Source organism: Hippichthys cyanospilos, chromosome 4, assembly GCF_059441005.1.
Source record: "Hippichthys cyanospilos isolate Australia breed blue-spotted pipefish chromosome 4, RoL_Hcya_1.0, whole genome shotgun sequence".
In the NCBI taxonomy this organism is placed as follows: Eukaryota; Metazoa; Chordata; class Actinopteri; order Syngnathiformes; family Syngnathidae; genus Hippichthys; species Hippichthys cyanospilos.
Genome location: NC_142372.1, coordinates 3,541,090 through 3,561,042, shown reverse-complemented (window position 1 = coordinate 3,561,042; position 19,953 = coordinate 3,541,090). Strand labels below are relative to the sequence as shown.

Here is a 19,953-nt window from a genome sequence, read left to right as displayed (position 1 = left end):
TTATTTAAATCACTTTTATTTGTAGTATTCCTATTATCGCCCTCTCTAATGAGGTTATAGACAAACAGTACGCGACTGCAGAGTACACAACGGCTCATAAACGCCGTCGTATGAATTTGAATCTAAATGCATACGTTGTCATATGGCTTCATAATCATCCACATTAGCATCCCTATCAGGAGCCATGTTTCCTACCATAACAAACAGGTCCAGCGATTTGTAGATGAGACCTGATAGGCGCATTGTGTGCATAGGTGGGAGGGTGTTAAGAAGGGTGGGCTTGCTGGAGCTCGGGCGTTGTTAATATGTCCGCGATGTGCTTTTAATGGCTCTAATTGAGCCTCGGGCAGCTGTTTGAAGAGGGCAGTTTGGAGCAGGCTATAGCCAGCAAAGCTCATAGAAATTCGTTTCGGTCAGGCCGGGCCGCCCATGCTTCCTGCTAACCATCTGCTTAGCTCGTACAAAAGGAGGATTTTAGGGAGCCAAGTCAACGAATATGGTCTCATAAAAAAAAAAAAAGAAAAAAAAAAGCTTTGAAGCTCGCTTCTCGAAGGTGTCTGAGTCGCCGGATTCAGTGGTGCGAGCGCGCGCGTTCTGCTCGTGCACGCAGCGCCCATGATAATCGGTGAGTGATGTGCAAAGCGATCATTTCACGGGGGCGTTCCCTCAGAATGATTACAGCCTGGCCACTTGAAAAGTGACTAATCTCAGAATTATTTCTGCTTTTCGCCACAAATGTCACTTAGTATCAAGTGGACTCGAAAGTTGTAATCGAAGAATGAAACTAAAAAAATCGATGTAAACCTCCAAAACACATTTTCTTAAGTATATAGAGAATTTCAACCAGAATTGGGAAATCGCCTCTTTCTAATGAATGTAGATTATTTTATGAATACGTAAAACTAAAAGTTTGAAAGAATAACCCGAACATTTGGGGTTCGTCAGTGTACACAATTCTTGCTACTTTACAAAGACCGACCCAATATTTGGGTGAATTTGATCCAACTTTCTGGGTTGTTTTGTGCAAATCAAGCCCCAAAGTGAATCATTTCTATTCGAATTTACCTCAAAGACTGAGTCGTTTTGTATATTAAAAAATAAATAAATACCCGAATATGGGCCCGCTATTTTTCGACTCTCAATTTGTTTATTTTTCACCCAATTATTTTTAGAGTATAGAACAAATGCAATTTTGAAATGATCTTTTTTTTTGTTATGATTGTTGCACTCTGGAAGCGGCATGGCTCAAAAAAAAAAAAAAGACAACGCAACTTTTGGGTTATTCGGAATAACCTACGATCCAAAACAATATGAAGTTTTGGTTAAAAAATAAGTTGTAATTTCTACATAAGCGATTCTCGTATTGGCTGAAACGGGGAATTGAAATAAGGCCTGCTATTGGCCCAAATTTGTACTTTAATATTGTTTAGCTTGAATTAAGTGAATTTGTCACTTTAATGCATTTTTCACTTCTATATGACTGTATTTTTTCAAGGATATCGCGTGTCATTTTGCGTGCGTGCTTTCTCTCTCCCGATTTTTCCGCTTGAACGCTTTCGCGAAGTAAAAGCTTGCAGAACACGACGATCGGCCGCCGAAGTGGCATTAATGCGAGTTTGATTCGAGCGCTCACATGAATGCGTTTGAAATCAAATCACAGATGCACTTTTATTCAGCCGGTTAAAATAGCAGAACAAAACCGTCTTTTCTTGGAAGCTGGGGGCGAGCGAGATGGGGGCGCCTCCTGCGCAGCTGAGGCTGACACTTAAAGTTCATGCTCCTAACAGGATCAGCAGCGCACACTTCTCCTGTTGTGCGCGGCCGCCTGCCTGTCCGCTTGCTTGCGCACAAAGTGATATTTAACACATCTGTTAAAGCGTTTTGATAGCGCCAATCGCGTTAAGACGTTATTCCATGACGAGGGCCAGATTGAGTGGTGAAAATCCCATGAAACCCTATAAAAACCCATTTGCATTTTTGGAAGCGTCCCGGTAAGAGCTGGCATGGAGAATTTCTTTCTTTCTTTTAATGCAACCACATTCAAGAAACGAATAAACATTTTGCACATTTTCCGACCCGATATTTGGGTCAATATGACACAACTTTTGCAGATAAAAAAACTCAATTTATGAGGTTGTTTTCTACAAAACGACCATTGTCTTGGGGTTGCTTTGTGGTTGTTTCAGTGCTCTAAACCGAGTTAGGTTAAAAATAACCTAATTATGGGTCCAAAAGGAATCAATATTTTGGTGGCCAAATGTTTGAGTTTGTTCGTCCAAAACCCCTCAGTGTGTAGAGTTATTTGTGCAAAAGAAAACAATTGCAGTGAATTCATTTGCAGTGTCGCTTGTGTGAAAACAAATTTGTCAAATTCAATATTTTTTGTAAATGTGTCTGATTCTTTTTTTAGTGTGTATTTGTTATATATAGATCAGTGTTCTTCAAATGGTCGTGCACACTAGAGGTACATACGTTTTTAATAGGGCATTATAAAATCTAAAATGTATTTTTTTTAATGTAGTGACAGGAACAGTAAGGAACCTTTTGCTAAATGTAATGACTTTGGAAAATTTGCAATGTCTATTTAAAATTTAAAAAAAAATAGTGTGCAGTACGTGATCCGTCTATAGCGTTGATTAATCAAATTCAACTAAAGATACAACTAAAAATGTACAGTAGTTCCAAACTGTGTTATAAGAGGCAAGCTTTTCTTTTTTAAATGTATTCAAAAAAGATTCAAATTTAAAAATAAAATTTAAAAAATTTTTGCATCATAAATAGTCTATATCGTTTTAAAAAATTTGCAGAACTTTTTTTTTTTTACTATCATTATTTATTATTTATGACTGCACCTGTGCCTGTACTGTTATTTTAAATGAATGCAAATTATGAGAATAAAGTATGTCATTAAAACTGTAGATTTGAATACAAAATTATCAGGCAAAACACTCTTGTTCATTGTCTCGCCACTGTGCAGGAAATAAAAATGTTAGCATTAGCAGCACATTTTCTTTCTTTTTTTTTTTTTTTTTTTGCTTTGGGGGAATATACCGAGTCCTCGAAAAGCCATAAATGTGGCGAAAATGTGTTAAATCTGCAACACTTGAGACACAAGTTGTAACTTGTCGCTACCTGGATAAATGATACATTTCCGCATATGCGCAGAAAACAGCTGTCAAAATAAACACATTGACTCAGCCTGTCTATTAAAATCATCTACGGGTGAATATTTTTTTCAGTCGGTTCTGGGAGACACTTTCCACGTCGTGAAAGGAATGGCGAATAAACTGATGAAAAGCCCTCACATAATGAGACAATATGTAAAGATTGCTCTTTAATTAGCCAGATTGTCCGGGCCCGACACAATAGCGTGAAAGGAAAGTGGCCCATATGCAAAAGTGATGAGTGGCCCTCCTTTGTGGTGGCCACATTGTGTCTTGCTTGCTTATGAAGTCTAATGCAATCATAAATTGCCCCCCCCCTCCCGCCCCGGTCCGATGGCGACGCGCGAGAAGGGGCCATGAAAGCGGCCCGCGAGGAGAACTTTGTTTGGATCCATTGTTGAGCCTGTCGGGCCCGAGAGGGGTGGTGCCTCGAGAGGGGGGTCCGCAGCTATAAAGCTCCTTCGCCCACAGCGAGGTGACCACAGAGGACTTTGCAGACACTCCAAGACACTAGCCCCCACCCCCGCCCCCCCGATCACTATCGAGACACGCGGAGTACTCCTCAGGCCAAGTCGGGACCATGATGATCCCAAGCGTCATCGCGCCCCCAGCTCTCTACCCGGGTCTGTACCGGCCCGCGAGCGCGGCACTCCCGCTTCCCCCGCACAGTTTGCCGTCCGCCTTGCCGACCCACTCCAGCTTCCTCGTGGAGGACCTACTGCGGATAAGCCGACCGGCCGCCGCCGCCTTCCTCACCCGGACGCCGCCGCCGCCTTCGTCTTTCGCGGACTTGCGCGCGGATCGCGGTTCGCCACCCGCGAGCGCGGTGACGCGCGACGCGTGCTCCCCCAAAACGTCGAGCGGCAAGGATGCCACTTTCCTCAAATTCGGAGTGAGCGCCATCCTTGCGCCTTCACCGAAAACACGTGAGTACGACCGCGAAGTCACGTGACGTCACGCCGTACCCCGTTCTAACTTGTGTTCCCCCGACTGCAGCGCCTTCCCCGCCGACAGTCCACAGCGTGCACTCCAAAAGCTTCCACCTCCCTTGCTTTGACGGAACCTTCCAGCCCATGTTCAGGACGCCATATTTACACGCAGGTACCACCTCACCTTTCACATTCTCCCCCCAAAAAGCAATAGCGGACACAATGCACTAAAGACCTCAAAACCCACCCACCCACCTCCTAATTAACCAATTATCCCAAATCGTCACGCTCTAAATTAGAGGCGGGGTGGCCGGTTACGGCCCCCCCCTCAGCTTCCCATTCAGGGGAGTTTTTTTAGGGGGTATTTTTTCCCACAGAGCCTGGGGGGCCACCAGACCGCGGCGGCGGGCAACAAAAGTTTTTTTTTTCCGGCACCGTGACGAATTTGGTCAGCCCCCACTGGGGTGAACCACCCACCCCGGAGAGTGACTTTTACCAGTCATGCACTAATTTCCCCATTAGGCGCCTTTGAGAGATTTCTATATTCTCACAAGACCACAATTTGGGTCCGGGGTCACCTTGTCGTTATGCTTTCAACATCATGAAATTTGAAACAAATTGATAGGCTTTGAAAACTCCAGGGGCTTGCGCTCAAAACTCAGGGCTATCGCACCCATATACGAGACTGTTTTCAATCCAAAACCATTCCGGTTCAATTTGAAAGTGGAACGACTCGATGTGAAGCGCTTCGGTTCGAGCGCGGATGAGGCAACTCATTTTTTGATGTCGTACATCTGAATGAACTTGTCGGAAGCGTCAACGTGCCTCGTCATTCTATATATAGTATCACCGATAAAAGATGATTCAATCCGAATCTCAAATTTTCCACGTGGAATGATTTGATTCGGTTCAAACCAGTTTCACTGTATACACTGTGTATATGTAAATCTGTGTAAGCATGTACTGTGTGTGTGTGTATATATATATATATATATATATATATATATATATATATATAAATATATATAAATAAAACACACACATACGGTATAAACGTGTATATATCTAAATGAAATTTAACAAGATTATTTGTAATTTTGTTGAAGATTTTTGCATAAATAAATAAAAACAAGCGAGCACGCACAGCTTACTTGACAAACACAACTAAGTCTTAAAGAATGTGCAGGACCGGATGTGGCCCTTGGCCTTAATTTTGACACCTGCGACAAAGAGCATCACATGAGCGCCGTCGGGATTCAGGTCCAATCAGAACCGAGGTGTCGTCAAGGTGTTTCTTTTTCCGCCAAATTGCATTAAAATGTTCCCCGCTGAGAATGTTTTTGCTCACAAACTCCTCTCACTTTTTTTTTTTTTTTTGCCCTTTCAGTCGGCCATTGGCGAGTAGAGATGAAGAATAATCTCTTAGAAAAGTCTATAAAAGTCTTTCATTCAAACTAATCATAATGGCGACGGAGTCCCTTTTATGGGCCGGGCTGAATGGGCCAACAAAGAAACTCAGCGTCCTCAATAGCTTTTCGTGTTCATTTAATGAAAATGATTTGAGGGCACCAAGTAGAAAAAGAAGAAAAAAGCCCCCCCTTACTCCTTTTTTTGGAGGGAGGGGGGGCATCAGGATTCTGGTATGCGGTTGTGTTTAGTTTGAAAGTGTAAATCTCCTTTTGTGGCCGTAATATATGGCCTTCACCGCCTGTCCAGAGTCTTTTCTATGTTAGTTCATTACTACACAATTACCGTTCACGCTTTATTAACTCCTCTATCCGCCCACGCAGGCCTCCTTCAAGGAAACGCTGCCTCCTTTACATACCAATGCTCCAAATGTGCTAATTAGTCACCTCGTGCCATTTCACCCCCCCCCCCCAAAAGAAAAAAAAAAAAAAAAAACAGACGCAATGCCGGCATCCTCAATGATAGCAACACATGGAAATGCCCTGAAATTATCGGCTTTGGTGTTTACCTGTTTTTTTTGTTTCTCTCTCTCTCTTCATGAAGCTTCTTCTGCCGTGCCGATCCCGGGAACCTTCTCGTGGCCGCTGGCGGCCAGGGGGAAGCCCCGCAGGGGAATGCTCCGGAGGGCGGTCTTCTCCGACGTGCAGCGCAAAGCCTTGGAGAAGATGTTCCAAAAACAGAAGTACATCAGCAAGCCTGACAGAAAAAAGTTGGCCTCCAAACTCGGCCTCAAAGACTCACAGGTACCCTATTGGATATTTCCAGGTTGTAACGACTGTTTTTCGGTAGATTTTGGGTCTGTTAACTGCTTTTCATGTTTAATCAAATTATAACGTGTATTTAAGTGATTGACAGTTTATTGCTGCAACTTTGAGCAATAATATTTTGCGCTCCATAATATTTTGCAATGTCATCCTCATATGCATATAGTTTATTCCACTCCATCTACTCCATTATATGTTAAGAATGTGGATCTTATTTTTATATAAGTTCCTCATTATCACTGTCTCTATTGTCCTAATACTGTTTTATTGCCATCTATTAGCTACTTTATTGTTTGCTCTATTGTGTGGAATGTAAGTCTGCTCGGGAAATTAAACAGAATAAGAATTTCACTGTGTAGGGTTACGATGCATATGACGATAAATCTCTTGAATCTTAATCAATAGCATGGAAAAAAAAATCAACTTTTAACCTTTGTTTGGAGAGCTTTGAAAAGTCATTACTGCGTGTCAGAAAATCTCACAACTTGTCTGTAGCAATCCTCCGAAAATTGTGAGTTGCTGAATATACATTTAGATATTTCACTATAAATGTAGTTAAAATGAAATTAATGCAGACATTATTTACTGTAGGTTATATTACATGAATATGATGCGTTTTTACAAAATCAGAATTATGTCCCAGAAAATGTAAACAGAGATATTGATATATTCGAATTTGACACTTATTTTAAAAAGTAATACAATGAATGTAGGTAGCTCAAAAATAGACAAAGTTGCATGAAAATTATAAGTTGGAATCCTTAGTTTTGAGAAAGAAACATTTAAAGTTTTGTCATTCTCATCTTTCAATGGTGCACATTGTCTACAAATCTCTTATTTTCAAACACTTCCATCACCTTTGAACCTTTTGGCTGCGTGGAAATGAAAGTTGAGAGGTTGTTTTTGTAGAACTCCTAAAATGGACATCTCTGTCAAAAATGTATATTTTTGTAAATATCTCAAAATCTCAGCGACACAAGCCTGGTTTCGGGAAAGCATATAAAAAATATGAAACAAAAATCCCTGATATTAGCTCTGCAAATAAAAAATTGTAAACGGTGAATTGAATAATTTCCATTTTGTTGGTGACGATTGCTTTCACAAATGTAAATACTAAAGTCCTTTACACTGCACTGAAATATTTGAAATAAGGAAATTATGAAAGATTTTGTGTGTGTGTGATGAACAACATCAAATAAATGATCAGAATCGGCCATCTTTGTTGTTTACATTTGCCCCCAACTGTTTTAAATTCTGAAGTGGAACAATAATATAGGGAAAATTCCGATTTCCCATCTTCATGAACGCAGCATGAGATGACTACAACACATCGGTGGTTAGCATACCTTGCTAATTCTCTTCGCTTCGTCCCCAGGTGAAAATTTGGTTCCAGAACCGGCGGATGAAGTGGAGGAACTCCAAGGAGCGTGAGCTGCTCTCGTCTGGCGGCTGCCGCGAGCAGACGCTGCCCACCAAGGCCAACCCGCACCCGGATCTCAGCGACGTGGGAAAAAAGTCCGAAGACGACGACGAGGACGAGGAGGAAACTTTCGGCAGGCGGACGACGGACTCGTGCGGCGTCTCGTCGCCGTCGCTTTCCAGCAAACACTCGGACTTCTCAGAATCAGACGACGAGGAGATAACCGTATCCTAGGACTTTCGCTTTACTTACGAGACTTTTTCAGAAAACGTCTGGAAGGAAGATACCGTCCTGGTTCGAAACCCGCGGACGCCGTTTGGGTTTCATTGATTGAATTCGGTGTGACAAATTGACTAGTTTCCGCCATTTTCTGGCGATGACGTCACGCGAGTTTGCTCGCACCGCTAACTAAACGCACTACGACTTAATATAGTTTTCGCGTTAATAAAAAAATGTACAACGGAATTTCCGCTATCACACCATTTTCAAATTTTGGATTTTTTTTTAATGTTTCTGTTTATCGCAGGCACCGACAAGCTAACGTCTTTGCCCGCCAAACAAATGTTGAAAGCTAGCTTGCCTTTTTATAGTGTTCCCTCGTTACTTTGCGCTTCTATTATTGCGGCTTCACTCTATCGCGGATTTTGATTTATAACACCATTTTCTATTATAGTTTTACCTCACTATTTGTATTGCTATTTCTCTTCTGTTTATGTCGGACCAGCCAAAAACAATATCTTTTTGGACATTTCTATTTTACTAAAGAAAAAAAAGGAACGAAACAAAAGGTTCTAAAAAATTTATTTGTGGACGTTCATTTATGACAACTTACATGCCGATTCACCTTGCATTTTTTTTTTTTTTGGTAATTGTATTTCTAAAGTTGATTTTTTTAATAAAAAAAAAAACTAAAACAAATCGAAAAAAAAATTCTAAGAATTTGGTTACTGTGGCTATTTTTGGGAACGTAACCCATAAACGACGGAACACTGTAGACACGCAAAGTTTCCTCCAATTTGTACAATGCCAAAATGTAGCTTGCTAGCTTTGCGTAGAAATGCTAGCATGACATATCGTCCAGCTAGCTTTCCTATGTCTTTAATGCATCACAGCTTCTTTAAATTTCTACATTTTTACAACATTTATAACAGTTTGTTTACTTTTTTCCCAAGCTCTTTTTAGTGACACCGGTCTTGCAGATAAAAACAAATGTTTTACATTTCTTTTGTCACATACCTAAATTTATCCGTGGACAGGATCTGCTTCTGAGAAACCATTTGCTGTTTTTGCACAGCTTTGTTGAAATGTACAGTTTTGTATGGAATTTTATGCCAAGAATATTGAGTTGGTGAATAGAGTTGTTTATTGAAAAAAAATGTAGCTATTTCATTAATAATTTATACGAGTTTGTTTGATACATATGTTGTATGACGTGGTGTATATATGTTCATTTTGCTTTTTGTACAAATACCAAATAAACCTGTACACATTCAAGTTTGAGTTTTGTAAAATAAAAACGGTGATACCAAATCCAATCATAAATAACCATATTTTTTTATTCGAATCACAATAACTTAAGACTAAGACAGTGATATCAGAATCTCCGCGATGACAAAAAGCACCGCGGTGCTCAAGATTTAGAGGCTGTACACAAAATACTTCTTTTCAAGTACCGTAACAAATCAGCTAGAAAAGTGTAGCCCAAAATTGCTGAAATATCATGAAATATTTACAGTAAAGTTACAGTATGTTACATAGCAAAGAAGACTTAAACATTCATTGAGCTTGTAAAAAAAAACAACAAAAAAAGAATTGTTAAATGCTTGAACAAAGTCCTCACCTCTTAGACTCTCTTGTGCTTAGGCGGACCCAAACAAAAACACCATATTTGGGGAAAGTGAAGCCTCATGAAGCACTTGTGATATTCTATCACCCCTCTAGATGGTGCTCTTGGTTTGAAGATAAAGGCTAGCGCAATGGGAATATATTACATTTCCAATGCATCTTTAAACAAAATGTTCCACATAAAGGAGCGAAAAAAAAAAAATCAAAAGTGCTCCATGAGGCTTCATTTTGCACTCATCAATATAAAAAACACTCGGGCCCAAAACGTGATGACGTGACTCTCAGCAGAGCACATTCAAATTTTGACTTCCACAGAAAGATCCTGATGAATGTTGCATAGAATTGGTGACAAAAACACCGACTCACATTGGACTGAAGCTGTGCTGGGCTACATGACTTTTTTTTTTTTTTCTTTTTAACACTTTGTCCATCCAAAAGGCAGCTATGAGGTTTCAAAATAAAACTTCCATCATCGAACGTTATCTTTAAACCCCATTTATGTCCATACATTATCAGCTGTATAAACAAAGCAGCATATACGCTTTTACAGAAGCACGGAAATGCCATTGTGGATGAATTATTTTTCATCGGAAAACTCGTTTATGTATTCTTACAAATCGACTTGGACACATTTGAATACATTCAAATGCGTATTTATAGATACATGTTAAAATGAATGGTAAAATGAAGGCCAAATGCGAGACAAAAACTTTTGTTTTTCCCATGTGAACATGCAAACATGAAATAAATGCAAAATTTTATATATATATATATATATATATATATATATATATATATATATATATATATATATATATATATATATATATATGTAAATCGATCACACTCCCACTTTAAAGTGGGAATTTTGAGAATAGAGGCAGAATTCTTCTGAATTTATTGCGAGAATTGTCTCATTATTCTCAGAATTCACATTTAAAAGTCAAAATTTTAGATCAGAATTCTTTCCCACGTTGACCCTTTAAGGCCCAAAAAAAAACAAACTTCGGTTCTCAAGGGCCCGTGTCCTGCGTGTTTTCCAAATCTCTCTTTGCAACACACCTGATTCAAACGATCAGGAGCATTATGAAGTTCCGGCTGATGAGCTGATCATTTATCAAATCTTATCATAATCAAAACAATACGTGCTCAAAGATCGGCTGAGGTATAAAAGTTTCAAAAGCCAACCGCTCCGCATTTGTTTTGAACCAGCAAGCACATTGGAATTGTACCTTATTTGCACCAGCTTCTCATCAGTGGGCCAAGTATGCAAATCCAACTTTACTACCCCATTCACTCCTCTTCATTCACACAGTATCGCTTGTTGATGAATTGTCGACAAGTCTCCCTCAAAAACCTTGGGGGGGGGGTCGACTTGGAGCCCTCCATGGTTACAGCCTTTTGAGACCAAGAAACAAAACACGTTTGATTAAAAAAAACAAAAACAAACAAAAAAACAAAGTAAGGCATTTTTTTGTTGTTGTTTAAATACCGTACAGCACCCATAGAACTTTTGTGCTACTAATGACCATGAGACTTAAACATGGAATGCAAAATTTTATATATATATATATATATATATATATATATATATATATATATATATATATTAGTGCTGTCAAGCAATTTTTTTTAAATCATTGTGTTTTTCAAACATTATTTAATTTTTCACAATGCTTGTAACAAATACTTGAGTAAAAACTTGGAATTAACATCCAATTGTTGAACAATAAAAGATAGATTTCATCTTTGCTCTTTTAATATATATATATATATATATATATTTTACCTTCTTCTTTACTTTCGCCTACGATGTACAACAAATACCATCTTTGAATGGTTATACAAAGTCTGCGGTATTATATTTTTCCAACGAGTCAGTCAAGTTTGGTAGCAAAGTTAGAGGTGGGAAAGAATAACTAAAAGTCAGTTAATATTTGTTTACACTTAATAAGTTAACTCTTAACCCTAACTTTGACAGCACCACAGTAATATATATATATATATATATATATATATAGCTACAGTTCGCTGTTTTTTTTGCCATGCTACATAACCATACACATGAAAAATGAAACGAATTGGAGTAGCGTCATATGTCAAGTGTAGCTGCAGACTAGCCTTTCAGTAGAGAAGCGTGTGTCGCCACCTTCAGGCCTATTCGGTGTACTGCCGCCAGATGACGTAACTTGAGTGATGGCTGGTGCTGATCGCAAATGGTGCCTCGTACATTGGCAGGCTGTGTGCTTTTATTCCGTCTGACGCTGATGTCAAGCTCCCCGAAAGAGGAGCCACGGGCCACAGTGGTGAAAAACAAAACAAAAGAACAACAAAAAAAACAGTGCAGCGAAATCTTGAGTTGCTTTTTTTGTCCTCTGAAACACCTATTTTTTTTTAAATAAATATTTGGGTTGCCTGCACCCAAACTGAGATGGCTGAATTTTCTGGCGTTGTCACAGTGAGAGCAGTCAGTCGGGTCACAGGGTGGACTCCAGCGACGAGTCCAGGATGTCGTCCTGGTGGCTGTTGCTGTTGGAGTCGCTGTCATAGCTCTGAGGGCTGGACGACGTCGCCGCCTCCTTCAGGCGCATCAGCATGTTCATCTAGCGCGAGAGGTGAGAAACTGGATGGCTCGACCATGCTCATTTCAACTTTGTCTAAAAAGGGGGTACGCGTGAAGGTACCTCAGGAGGACAGCGAGTTACCGAAGGCTTCTACGGGTGTCAGAAAAGCTATTTGAATGTTTACTAACTCAGTCAGTGCCACTGACGACTATAGACGTCAAAGATCCATTTTTACTGGGCTCCACTTCTTACCCCAGTGCTTTTCAATTATATTTTGCACTCAATGTGCTGAATATAAATAAGATTATCTATAAAAAGCGTAAAAGTATCCCTAAACCTGTATCCTTTTTAACATTAACAAAAGAAAAAAAAAACAATATACACTTTCAACAACTGGTACTTTTATACAGCGTTTATATGGGTTACAGCTTAGTCTAAACAGAAAAAAATAATCAATTGCACCAAAGTGCCTGAACTGAAAATAAACTATTTGACTATTTCACTATTTGAGAAGCACTCGCTTACCCTATGCATGGCGAATGCCATAATTTGCCATCGGGGATGTAGCAAATTATTATTTGTATGAATGTTTTGAGGGGCAATGTTACCCCAGTTATTTGCAGTCGTCTGTACATGTTAAACTATGGTAAAAATGCTTTTGTTTAGAAATACGTATTATATCAATATTATTGGTGATGCTCCATAAACAGTATACATGTTTATGCAGTCTATAATTATGTTAAAAAAAAACCCATCATATTATTGGAAATAAATAAACAATATTGGCAATCGTAAGAGTCAAGAAAAGTCATTTTCTTTTCATCAAAAAATATTTTGGCACTTATGAGGGTGTATTTTGCTGAAAATTCATATCACAGGGGGGTAAAGTTTGAGAACTACTAGCCTATAGTATATTATATTCACCGTATTCAAGAAATGCATTACATGCAGGAAATAAGAAAATTGCTAGCGATAGCAACATCGTTGCTATTTATGCTACCCAAATATATATATCGGCAACCGTACTCACCAGCGGGTCTGCGTCACTGTCGCTCTGAGGCGGATCTTTGCGGACACCTTCCCTTGGTGCGGAGTAGCCATCAAAACCCACGTCCTCAGGGCGTAGCTGCAGCAACGGGGGCCAATCGGATGGAGCCGGCGTAGCCGACCACGGGTAGGTATCGATGACCCAGGCGGCGGGATCCTCCCATGCGGCCCTGCGGCCGTACAGCTGTAGAAAGGAAGAGTGGAAAGCGGTTTATATTTTGATGACGCGTCGATGGTGGTTGACCGGTCCTTCACGAAGCTAGTAATAGTAAATCAAAAACGGGGAAAAAACCGTGGTGTGGATATTTATTTAGTTATTGGTTTCTTTGTATGCTACGACCCAGAAAAAAGAATCCAGAGATACACAGACATTACCCCGAAAAAAAAAATATCAGGATCAGGACTCAATATTGACAGATCCTCAAACATAGGAGATTTAGACTCATAAAAATATGATCGTAACATCGATACGTATATGCCCGTTAAAGGTCCCAGTTTTCGGTATTATTGTGATAACCGTATGTCAACACTGAGTGCCTTTGACGTAAAAAAACGTCAAAGGAAAAGGTATTAAGGCGCACCATTGACATCAACTACATTTTTTTTTTCCGTGGGAATCGTTAGATAAAATGTTTGTAAAGACGGTCTGGCACTAACCCCTGGGTGTAAATTTTGCCATCAAATCAGTCACATTTGCAAGCATTTACGATTTATGATGATTTCCGCAAGCGATTTACGACCGAACGAATGGTGCCGTTTTGAACCTCTACCTCTTTTGACCTCTATAGCAATTTTTTAGCCTCCAAGTATTCTTTTAATGCCTTTTGTTACATGTGTCTAGATCAAGGGCCCAAATCGGGTCAAAATTGACACTGAGGAGATAAAAGAGTGAATATAGAATCCTCAAAATCATATGCGTGTTTATAGTACCTGCAATCCTTCTCGGACAGCCTCCAGCATGTATGGGATGATGGAGTAATTCCAGAGATCGGTGAACCAAACCCTGGACCCCTCCACGTCGATGGGACATGAGAGGAAGAGACGAGGACCTGTCAAACACAAACGCCCGCGCGAATTAGCACCGCGCGGCCTCTCCGTTTCCTCTTCCCGAGAAACGAGACGAGCCCTTACCTATGGTCACGTCCGAGGAGCTGTGCGTCTCCAGGAAGCGGTTGAGATGGTGCCACACCCTGGGGATCCACTCCATGATCTTCACCAGCTCCAAGTTGCGCGTTCGACTGCCGATTTCCATCTCGATCAGCTTCCGCCGGAGGAAGCGACCCAGGAAGCCTTTGACCGGTTCTGTGTGGTTGGCGCACAGCACCCACCTAATGATGCCAAGACACCTTGAAGTCAAATTCCACGTTTACGGGTCAGCGTAGCAGACGGGAGTTGAAAGTGACCTGAAGTTGTGGTGGAGCTGCAAGTTGGGCGCCGACGACGTAGCTTGACTCATGGTGCCGATGATGTATGGGCTGAAGGGAAAAAATGTACATCAGAAAGCGCCCTATTGTTGTCTATGGTAAACAAAGTTCTCCAAAAGTTTAAAATGAACAAACATGCCAAACCTTTATTTATCTTTGATTGGATTTTAAACAAAAACAAAAGCTGCAGGACATGTTTGAAGTTAACAGATTTAACACGCCCTATTATCGACCGTCAGATTTTTAAAAAAAGTTCATGCCGATTTATGTCAAAATATGCCGGCAGATTGGAGGTGACACTCAGTTGGGTTAGAAATGACCCAAAAGGGTCCTTCCAAAAATTTGGGCAAAGTCTTGCCTGTTTACAGTTTGGTTTAAAAAAAATATGGGTGACCCTAGCCATTATTTGTTTTATTTAGACCCAACTTTTTGGGTTGTTTTGCACAAAACAATCCCCAAAACAGGTCATTTTCTTCTAGAGAACATCAAAAACTGGATTGATTTCTGTAAAACGACCCAGAAAGTTTGATCAAAATGACCCAATTATTGGGTCAGTCCTCCACCCAAATGCTTTTAAAGTGTAGGTCAAACTTTCTAATATTTTGGTGAGTTGATCAGGCAGAACTAGAAGCAACTAGAAACAGTTGGCTGAAAAATAACCCAATTATAGGTCAAAAAGGGCTGACACAATATTTGGGTCGATTTGACCTAAGGTTCCGGGTTGAAAAGAAAGTATCACACATCCCAGACCAACATACAACATATCTAGAAATGTGGGTCAAAATAACCCAAATACCGGGTCAGTCTTTTTGCGACCCATCGTAAGGTTATTTTTTGAACTATCTGCTTTTAGGGTGTACATGATATTCAAAGGTGCTTCTAATATTGTAGTTATCTTACCTTTATACATGATAAAAACTGTTGGTTCAGAAATAACCCAATTATAGGTCAAAAAGGGCTGACACAATATTTGGGTCGATTTGACCTAAGGTTCCGGGTTGAAAAGAAAGTATCACACATCCCAGACCAACATACAACATATCTAGAAATGTGGGTCAAAATAACCCAAATACCGGGTCAGTCTTTTTGCGACCCATCGTAAGGTTATTTTTTGAACTATCTGCTTTTAGGGTGTACATGATATTCAAAGGTGCTTCTAATATTGTAGTTACCTTACCTTTATACATGATAAAAACTATTGGTTCAGAAATAACCCAATTATGCGCCAAAAAAAAGGAATGACCAAAATATTCGGGTGAAATCGACCCAACTTTCCGGGTGCTTCTTTCCAAGACAGCCTCAAAATTTGGCTTGTCTTGTTTCAAACCACCCAGAAAGTTGTGTCAAACTGACCCAGTTGGGTTATTTTTTGACACGAGCGTTTTCGAGAGCAGTGAGGGTCACGCGAGCGATGCTGAGCGCAAGCGACCTGTGCTGGTGGCCGCTGCTGAAGACGCCGTTGAAGATTTCGCTCAGGGAGCTGACGTGGTGCAAGTTGTCCAGAATGACCACTAGAGGGCTCTCTTCAGCCAGCCCGCCGCTGCAGCACTGCTCGGCTAATCCAGACAAATACTGGCGAAGCTCCTGCAAGGAGGCGACCTTTCAGATGCCAGAACATTTACAGTCCACACAATCCACGTTTGCGCATTCACCTTGCCGGACTTGTGGTCCACGTTGAAAGTGACGACAGCGCGAGGGGTCAGAGGTCGGCCCTCGAGGAGCAGCAAGTGTTGGGAGAGCCGATTGGCCAGATATGTCTTTCCTGTGCCGCTGGGTCCAGAAAGGATGACTCGTCGGTGCTCCCTCAGCAGGGAGACGTAGCGCTGCAGCATCGGCTTGGGGATGAGCGTTTCAAACACCAACGAGTCCACGCTGTCGCTGCTCACACCTGCGGAAAACGTACGCAAAGTGGTCTCGGGCGGCGTAATTTACTTACAGTGTGTGATATCGCGTCATCGGTCCGGGCGCCAGAAATTCGTATTAAAAATGCATTGCAATTCAAACCAAAATGGACTCAATTGTCTTAGGGTGTCATAATGCTATAACTCAAGCTAAATCAATTCCTTTGTTGAGCTTACTTCAAGTACAGTAATTAAACAAATGTATTGATTATTTTAATAATGACCTTAAATAATGGATAACTTAAATATTTAGTAATGAATTACTTTTCTGCATATTTTTTTAAGCAATCAATGATACAAGTATTTGATTACTAAAAATCGTACATGTCAAGGGATTTGGATGTTAAAATGTGGATGGTGGGCCACAAATAGCCCACAGGCCGTAGTTTGGAGACCACTGATTCAAACTAATAGATTACTTTAGTTAGTACTTAGCAAAGTCTTAGTACTCTTAGTAAAATCCAGACTTTCAATCCTACGTACCTAATCATGTCATTTTTACATTTATTAAATATTTGGCTGAAGGAATATTATAAGTAATTGTAAAGTAATTAATTACTCTGGATATTAAGTACTGAAGAAATGAGTTGCATTCTACATGAATGTAATTAGTTACTATAGTGCTTATTACCAAATGTAATCGGTTATTTTAGTAGTTACTTACCTAAAATAATTGATTACTTAAGTACGTAAGCGCCTACATTAATTAATTTCTTTGATACTTTTGGTACCTGAAGTAATTGAATACAGTACTTTTAGTCCTTAAAGTACTCGATTACCCTAGAACAAACACCTGTAATCGAATGTCTTGACTTAAAAAAAAAAGTAACATTTTGTCTTTGAGGTTGAACGAGCAAACTATCTCTACTTTAGCACTTAATTAACTTCATCAGAACAAATTCATTTTAGACCCTCCTTCAGACAAAAATGGAAAAATCGTATAAATAAGTACATGGAATTCAATGTCAGGACTTTGAAAAATATGTCTTTGGGATGGAATGAGTGAATTATTGATAAAATATTAGTGCCTCATTATCACTGCCCTTATTGCTCCATTACTGTTTTTACTGCCTACTTTGTCTACTTTATTATTTGCTCTATTGTGTGGACTGTAAGTCTGCTCGGGGAAATGAACAGAATAAGAATTTCATTGTGTAGCGTTACTATGCAATAATAACCGCAACGACTTTTAGTTGACAGCTATGAATTTTCAAGAGTTAATGGCTTGAATTTGCTGAGCTCTTAACTCCTTCACTGCCAGCCCAGTTCAAATGCACGTTGATACCTTTGAGCTGGATGTTGATGGTGTTGCTGTCTCCCACCAGGTAGCCGCAAGGGAGCAGCTCGGGGGTGTGGGCGGCGCCGGGGCTCCGGGGCCTGTGGATGTCTCCGATATTGTATCCCTCCACGCTGTCAGAGCTTAGGCCCAGCTGGCTTACCGGGTCCACGTGGGTGATGTACTCCTAGAAGAAAAAAAAAAAAGTCTTTTCCAGGTGTACAGCATACAATAACGTTTTCATCCGCCGTTGCTTACTTTGAAAAGGCGGCGGACCACTCCATCCAACACATCCCATTTGGTCTTACCGCTGACGCCGATGCAGCCAATCAGAAAGCTAGGAGAGCGAGCCTCCTACCATTGAGAGAACACCCGAACTGTGTGTCATTATGTGCAGTATTCGAACCATTTTCGGTCTTTTTCTTCCACATCATTCTCGCAGTATTTTATCCGAGGGATGGCACACTCCTGCTAGTGTGATGCATGTTGAAATTTGACACGTTGGGTGAAATTTCAGCTCCCTAGTGTCTTATTTCAATACATTGTCTTGGATGTGAAATTCCTTGATGAACAGGCCAACGAAATAAACAAAATACTGCATAAGATTTGAATGACGCTAGTGCATAAACAATCAAAATTGTTTTTTTTTGTTTGTTTTTTTTATTTCGTCTTACCTGTCCCCACAAAGCGTCTTCGTCAAGGCTGACCACAATTTTGACGTGGCGACCCTCTTTCCTCATAGCCCCGTCTCCACCTGTGTCATCCAGCAGCATGTCTGAAAGGAACAGATCAAAGACTCATTAGCTCATTTAATCCCAAAGACATATTTTTACATTTGGATGGAGACATCCAATTCCCTGTAGTCATATTTTTCATGATTTTGAAAACGTGTTTGTAAATAAAGTAATCTTAATTTAATGTAATTGATTAAGTACTAATGTAATCAGTTTCTCCAGGGTTAGTAATTGAATAATTGATTGAAGATTGATTTTTCTAAGATACAAAAAGTAATCGAGTACTTTAGGTTTTAATGTACTAAGAGTGTTAACGTTAAAGATCGTTTTACATTTATTAATTTTTATTCATTTGTTCCGATTCAGTTGGTCAAAAATGTTTCTAGTCCGAATAAAGATTGACACGTTTGTTTCCGGGCACTTTGATGAACTTTAAAATATTTTTTTCAGATTTAGAATAGGCTGAAATCTGTATAATCTCCATGACTTTTTTCATTTGTTAATGTTAAAAAAGAAATAATTCTAGGTAGACTTATCATCACCACAAGAAGGGGGCGTACGGAATGTTTTCTCTTTCCTTGGGCCCCCCCAAGGGGGGGGGGGGGGGGGGGGGGGGGGGTGTTGCAAAAAAAAAAAAAAAAGATCTATATAATGAAGTACCTGGTATTGAATGTCTGGACTCTTTAAAAAAAATGCAAAAATGAGTTCATTATTCAAAATATTTTGATTGCTTGAGAGCATCGATTTTGATGGAAATACTCAATATTGGATTTGAACTTTCCATAGGCTATCCAAACACCGGAATTATTGTATAGCTTCAGCTGTAAACTTGGGAGAACGTACCCAAACTGGTGGATTCGCTGGTGGCGAGGTTCAGACTATGCTGTGAGATGCCCGCATTGGTTCCCTGGGCCTGCTGGCCGTGTGCGTGCGGGGGTGGAGACGCGGCGATGGAAACCTGCGAGCCCGTCCGGCTGCCTTGATTCTCCAGCTTCAGGCGATCATTCTCCGCCTTCAACTTCTCAATCTCCAACTGTAAACGCGGCCGAAGCGGCACGTCAAACACGGAGACGGATTTCCGGCGGCGAGTAATTTGCTCGCGTCTGTCCTCATACCTGCATTCGGTTCATGGCCTCTCGTAGTTGGTCCAGCTGGTGGGCGGAGCTTAGCGCTTCCAAGCGGATATCTGTCAGTTTCATTTCCTTCTCCCGTAGCTCACTCCGCAGTTGCATCACTGTCTCCGCTTCGCTGTCCAAACATTCCGACAATCTGGGTGTGCATTAAAAAAAAATAAAAATGAATAAATAAATGTTGACGAGAGTGATGAATGTCATGACTTTAGAAGTATTTTTTGAGTACTTGGTGAAATATATGTAATAAGATGGGACAGGACACAAATTCCATGAGTCCACGATACC

General features: G+C 40.4%; 2 protein-coding genes across 7 annotated transcripts in view; one reads left to right on the top strand and one right to left on the bottom strand.

The window, feature by feature from the left end:
* The first annotated feature begins 3,700 nt into the window (after window positions 1-3,700).
* dbx1a (developing brain homeobox 1a) lies at window positions 3,701-9,245 on the top strand. The gene is made up of 4 exons (XM_088412195.1): window positions 3,701-4,090; window positions 4,161-4,265; window positions 6,104-6,303; window positions 7,700-9,245. Exons 1-4 carry the CDS (start codon window positions 3,745-3,747, stop codon window positions 7,976-7,978), a joined length of 930 nt encoding a protein of 309 aa, XP_088268321.1. The 5' UTR covers window positions 3,701-3,744; the 3' UTR covers window positions 7,979-9,245.
* Window positions 9,246-10,373: 1,128 nt separating this feature from the next.
* The window catches only part of nav2a (neuron navigator 2a), a 164,111-nt gene continuing 154,531 nt past the window's right edge, over window positions 10,374-19,953 (bottom strand). For 5 of the 6 annotated variants that reach the window (XM_088412194.1, XM_088412190.1, XM_088412191.1 and 2 more), the window contains 12 exons: window positions 19,651-19,804; window positions 19,379-19,568; window positions 18,476-18,576; window positions 18,060-18,155; window positions 17,811-17,988; window positions 16,277-16,512; window positions 16,054-16,208; window positions 14,604-14,675; window positions 14,332-14,528; window positions 14,131-14,249; window positions 13,184-13,384; window positions 10,374-12,192 (listed from right to left, as the gene is read on the bottom strand). In XM_088412194.1, coding sequence (XP_088268320.1) covers window positions 12,067-12,192; window positions 13,184-13,384; window positions 14,131-14,249; window positions 14,332-14,528; window positions 14,604-14,675; window positions 16,054-16,208; window positions 16,277-16,512; window positions 17,811-17,988; window positions 18,060-18,155; window positions 18,476-18,576; window positions 19,379-19,568; window positions 19,651-19,804 — 1,825 coding nt within the window. In that variant the 3' untranslated portion in view covers window positions 10,374-12,066. The remainder of the gene's footprint in view (window positions 12,193-13,183; window positions 13,385-14,130; window positions 14,250-14,331; window positions 14,529-14,603; window positions 14,676-16,053; window positions 16,209-16,276; window positions 16,513-17,810; window positions 17,989-18,059; window positions 18,156-18,475; window positions 18,577-19,378; window positions 19,569-19,650; window positions 19,805-19,953) is intronic. The other variant, XR_015865267.1, reaches the window with a different exon arrangement.

Bases quoted from the DNA above. Each gene is read 5' to 3' on its own strand.
- dbx1a (XM_088412195.1), top strand. From the start codon at position 3,745: ATGATGATCCCAAGCGTCATCGCGCCCCCAGCTCTCTACCCGGGTCTG. The intron at 4,266-6,103 runs GTACCACCTCAC...CTCTTCATGAAG, and splicing joins GACGCCATATTTACACGCAG to CTTCTTCTGCCGTGCCGATC. The intron at 6,304-7,699 runs GTACCCTATTGG...CTTCGTCCCCAG, and splicing joins TCGGCCTCAAAGACTCACAG to GTGAAAATTTGGTTCCAGAA.